The following is a 4,920-nucleotide window of genomic DNA, read 5'->3' on the forward strand; positions in this document are numbered from 1 at the left end:
AGTTTGCATTGATGATTGTCATATTTCTCCAATTAATGAATTATTGATAGAAACGAGCTCGAGCTCAACTACAGGTCGAATAGAATAAAAACAAGTTTGTAACATTGTCATATTTCTATAAATCAACATTCCGATAGACTGGTAGATTGAGTAAACCTTTAAAAACAACGGGATATTTTACCTTATGTAACCCACGTTGGCAATTGCATAATTTCAAAATTTCATAATTATTTCAAGTATGTTTTTTTATGAAATAAGAAAATTCCAACCTTTTTTAAGATAATTACTTCAATTTCAAATTTATACCTTATACACATTAGGCTTGAAATCTATTAAAATTGGGGATTAAAGCCCTTATTTATAGGGCATACGACAACTGAAATCTAATTAAAGTGGATTTTGGAAGTGTAATATGAATGTCGTTTTACATGGTAGTGTTTCCCTTTTGGGAATATTGACTGAACATGTGCATTTATTGACCCGTTTAATGATGGTGAAATCGAAATAAGTTTCTATCTTTTCCAAACAGTTTTTTTTAAACAAAATCAAAGGAAAAACTTATTTTTTTCAATATTTTTTTTCATTTCATTTTATAATTGGCATTGTTGATCGATACTATAATTTATGCCATTAAAGTAATTTCAATTAAAAATTAATGGATCAATGAAGAGAAAAAATATATCTTTTGAATTTTATTACTCAGTTCAAATTTTTATTCTAATACTACTGGTCTAACGCTGACATGAAAGCTCTTCCATAGTGGCAAACCTATGCGAATTAGATCAAATCAAAAGAATTTTGTATCCCATCGAAAAGAATAGGATTATTGTTGAAAATGTGGCTCAATGAATATCATTGAACTATAAAATTGAAACATATATGACCTAGTAGCAAAATTTAACTAAAAATTCAACAAAAACCTGATTTTACAATAGCCCATCTAAATATGGAATAGTCTATTGATATAAAGTTGCCCCAAATTAGCATTTGTATTGGCTACCGTAGAGATTGGCCCAAACAAAAGAAGACTTTCGACTTCAATGCGAAACACAACCGTTTAAGGCTGCTATAAAAAAGACAAAAAAAGATTTTCGCCTAGAATATAATCAAGACAAACTAAGTTTGATTTTGGGCTAATAAACTAATTGTTTATAACAATTTTTGTTATTATATATATATTTAGAAACATGTTTAAGGATGTAATTAAGAGTTTGATAGAATTTGATATCTAAATAAAAACTTTTGAAATGTTCTCTTATAACTCTTATAACAATGATTGAAATCATTGCTTTACACCTACCATATCAACTATCTCATAGGCATGGTGGATGACTTTTACTTATGCATAATTTATTGTCATTATAAATCATAATAAAAAAGTTATTTTCAAATTTTCTACTTGAGGCTACAATTCAAGTATGATTTATTTGAATGCAAACAATTGCTTTGCTGTTTTCTGAGCCTAACAAGAAGTCAGAAAAAGCAAGCCTCTTTCAATGTTCCAAGTTAAGCATAAACTCCAATATATCCATATAGGTAAGAATCACATCATATTTTAATAAGGTTAAAGACCTTTCCATCTCTTACTACCGAATATATTCTAAGCATTAAAGTTCGCATTTTTTGACCGCTGCCCCTGGCATTTCACCAATTATGTCAAGTAGAACAAAACACATGAGTGAGTGCTAGGGAACACTTGGCCAAAAAAAAAAAAAATAAAAGACATCACAGGAAATTCAACGATTGACTCCCATATTAAAGAAATTTTTAATCGCAATGTCACGGGAATAAATACGACGTGCCTCTGATCGGTCAGGAATTTTCGTATATTGCATATCAATGCTATTTGAGTGGCATTTTTAACAAATTCCAAATTTTGGAAATTTTTAATTAAATTATATCACAAACGATGATATGATATTTTCCCGCTTTTTAAAAATTGAAGATTTGTATTAATTTGGCAAAAATTAAGGATTTGGCATTTATAATAAATTATATAGTTAGGTTCGATTTCACAGTTATGGGGCCTAAAAAATCTATCAATAAATATTAGGCCTAAAAACTTTCTGGGGGTGACTTAGGCACCCCGATGAGACCTATGAATACAACATGTAGTAACGGAAAGAACAATATTGTATTATTGTATCCGTAGCAAAAAAAAAGACACCGTACAAAAGACTTAAGTAACAAACTTTAAAATATTTAATAAGTTTGTGTCTTAAGTCTTTCCATATACCGAAATAAAAGAATTAGGGTTGCCAACAAAACAAAACTAATTGCATAAACCTAAAACCTAAGTATAAATTTAAATTTTAAGTTGCACGCTGTTACTACTTATTATTATTCATTACAATTTTAATAATTATAAAAAAATATTAAAATATAAGAAATAAATAATAAATACAAAAATAAACTATTTATTATAGATAAGTAGCTTATGAATAGAATTTTATACCTGCGTTTAGTTCACAAGATTTTTGAGACATATATAGGTTACACTGAAAAAAATATTGTACTGAGGTCAAAGATTTCATGTCGAATGCAAATTTTGAGTAGCATAGAAGGCGTATTCTATAATATAAAGTTTTTTGCGTTGTCCAAAAGTCGATAAACTTTTAAGTGAAGTCGTGTTGTCCTTATAATTAAGTGATTTCATTTAAAAATGGGTCTCATAACATGAAAGAAAAAATGTTTGGGTTAAAGTCAAAGTGACTTTAAAAATCCAGAAAAATTTTTTAAATTTAATGAACTTGTCTTTAAATTGGTTGTCTTTTTGCATCTTGACTACAAAGCAAAAAATCGTTCAAAAATAGGACATGTTTTTCCACACTTTATTTTAAAGACGTTTTCACTTGAAACATAGCATAATTTCTACTGGAAGTCAAATCTTAATTTGGAAAATAAAATTGTCGTTAAAAGGTCTTTTTAAAGGTCTTTGATAGCATATGAAGAAAAAAAATTTTGCTTCCTAGAAGCAAGTACACAAAACCCAAATTTAAAAGAGAATTGTGTCTTAAAAGTATCTTTACTTGTATTCTCCGCTTCTTTGGCTCGGAATCAATACCAAAATTTTTAAAGTAAGGACAAAATCTGTAGAACCGAGCATGCTTTTTTCAGTGTAGGTTAGAAATACTGACAGGTCAATATTGTACCTCCCTCGAGGATGCTATCCACTGCACCCGAAATAAACTTCTCACAAGGGAAATTAAGTAAAAATAAATAAAACATAAAATTAAACAAAAACAAAATCTATTCTTGCATTAAAATATGTTAAATTTAGCTTAACGATGGAAGTTTTTATAGGTAGCTAGCACGAAAATTGTCGAGCCGTGCACCTGGCTGTTAATTTCCTCTTTTTTGTAGAATTTAAGTTAAATTTCTCCCTTATATTATTCGCACCTCGTATATTTCGCTAAGCCAACAACCAAATCTCGATGAAAAGAAAGTCAAGTGTACAAATTCACGCTCATTAGATATTCGCCCGTTAGCGTGTTCTAAACTAAATGGCAGAACCGTATGGCTTGCGGTCTGCTCTTTTGTAATCATCATGAAATTCTTATAAAAACCGACAATGGTTCTAACAGTTCATTCAGAACCTATTCGCTTACAATTAAAGAAGATCTAACCGGTTAGAGGTGGGAGCTGATAATTAAGAAAATAAAGTAAAGGACTTGACAGAAAAGGAAATAAACAAGACGACAATGAAATTAACTTTAATTCTTCTGCTAGTCTCAGGACTAGCTATTACATTGGCAGGTGGGTGTTTTTTGGTTGAAGTAAATGAAAGTAAATGAAAGTAATTTCGATTGTCTTTATATACAGAACCGGCCAGACCTCAAAACGGTGTGATCCATCAGATCAAAGCTGGAGTGGCGGGACCAAACCCTTATATCTTTTTGACTGTACCCCGTGGTCGTTCACGTTCTTCGATCCAAGGTTTTGAGGTTATTGCAAGTGATCTTGCCGACGATGATGATGAAGATGATGCTGATGAAGATGAACCTGTCAAACAAAAGAATTCCAAACAAACGATGAATGGCAAAGATCAAGACGACGATGACGAAGATGAAGATATGGATATGGCCAATAGTATGGAAGAACAAATGGCCAATGAAGACGAAGAAGGTGAAGATATGACAGCCGATGTCATGAAGGATTTTGAAATTGTTGAGACCATCAAGAAAAACCAAAGATCTGGTGCTCCAATGAAAAATGCCAAAAACACACAAATGATGATTTCCCGCGACACAGCTGGAGCCATTATGGTGCCAGAGGAAATTATCGAAATTGAAGGTCAAAGTGTGATAGATGAGAAGACCGGCAAACCTGCCCTTTTGCTGCCCCGTTCCATTTTAGACTCAATCCCCGATGGTAGCGTGGTGGCCCTTATGGAACGTGGTGTCGAGGGACGGGCATCCGAAGAAGAAGAGCGTGCCAATCGTGTTATAGTTCGTCGTCGTCGCAAGGGATCGCGTCGCAATGTAAAGCGCGGTCGCCGTGGCAACAGACGCCGTAGACGTGGTGGCAAGAGACGTCGCTCCAACAGACGCAAGAATGTCCGCGTCGTGAGTGTTGGTGGCAATCGTCGTCGTCGTCGTGGCAATCGCCGTCGTGTCGTCTACCAAGGTTAAGGGGGCTTCCCAACCCGGAGTTCTCCCTACTCCTTCAACCATTCTCTAGTATTACTTAGTTCTTAGTCTATACTCCATCTATGAATGCTCCCCAAATTTCTGGTGACCCCTTAATATCGCTCTATTGGCCATTATGAATAAGTCAAACGAAAAATCCCAAAATATAAATGATAACAAACAAACAATACAGGCTGTTGAATATTTTTACTTGATTAGGTCAAAATAGCTGGGCATATTATTGGAGAAAGTTGGCCGGGTCAAATAATGCATACACACACGCAAACGGGGC

The 4,920-nt window shown here is 33.1% G+C and overlaps 1 protein-coding gene across 1 annotated transcript; it reads left to right on the forward strand.

The window, feature by feature from the left end:
• Nucleotides 1-3,701: 3,701 nt before the first annotated feature.
• LOC142231468 (uncharacterized) lies at nucleotides 3,702-4,631 on the forward strand. Its single transcript, XM_075302075.1, has 2 exons — nucleotides 3,702-3,756; nucleotides 3,823-4,631. The coding sequence occupies exons 1-2, from the start codon at nucleotides 3,702-3,704 to the stop codon at nucleotides 4,629-4,631; spliced, it is 864 nt and encodes a 287-aa protein (XP_075158190.1).
• The last annotated feature ends 289 nt before the right edge of the window (nucleotides 4,632-4,920 follow it).

The sequence above is a fragment of the Haematobia irritans genome, chromosome 3, assembly GCF_050003625.1.
Source record: "Haematobia irritans isolate KBUSLIRL chromosome 3, ASM5000362v1, whole genome shotgun sequence".
Classification (NCBI taxonomy): domain Eukaryota; kingdom Metazoa; phylum Arthropoda; class Insecta; order Diptera; family Muscidae; genus Haematobia; species Haematobia irritans.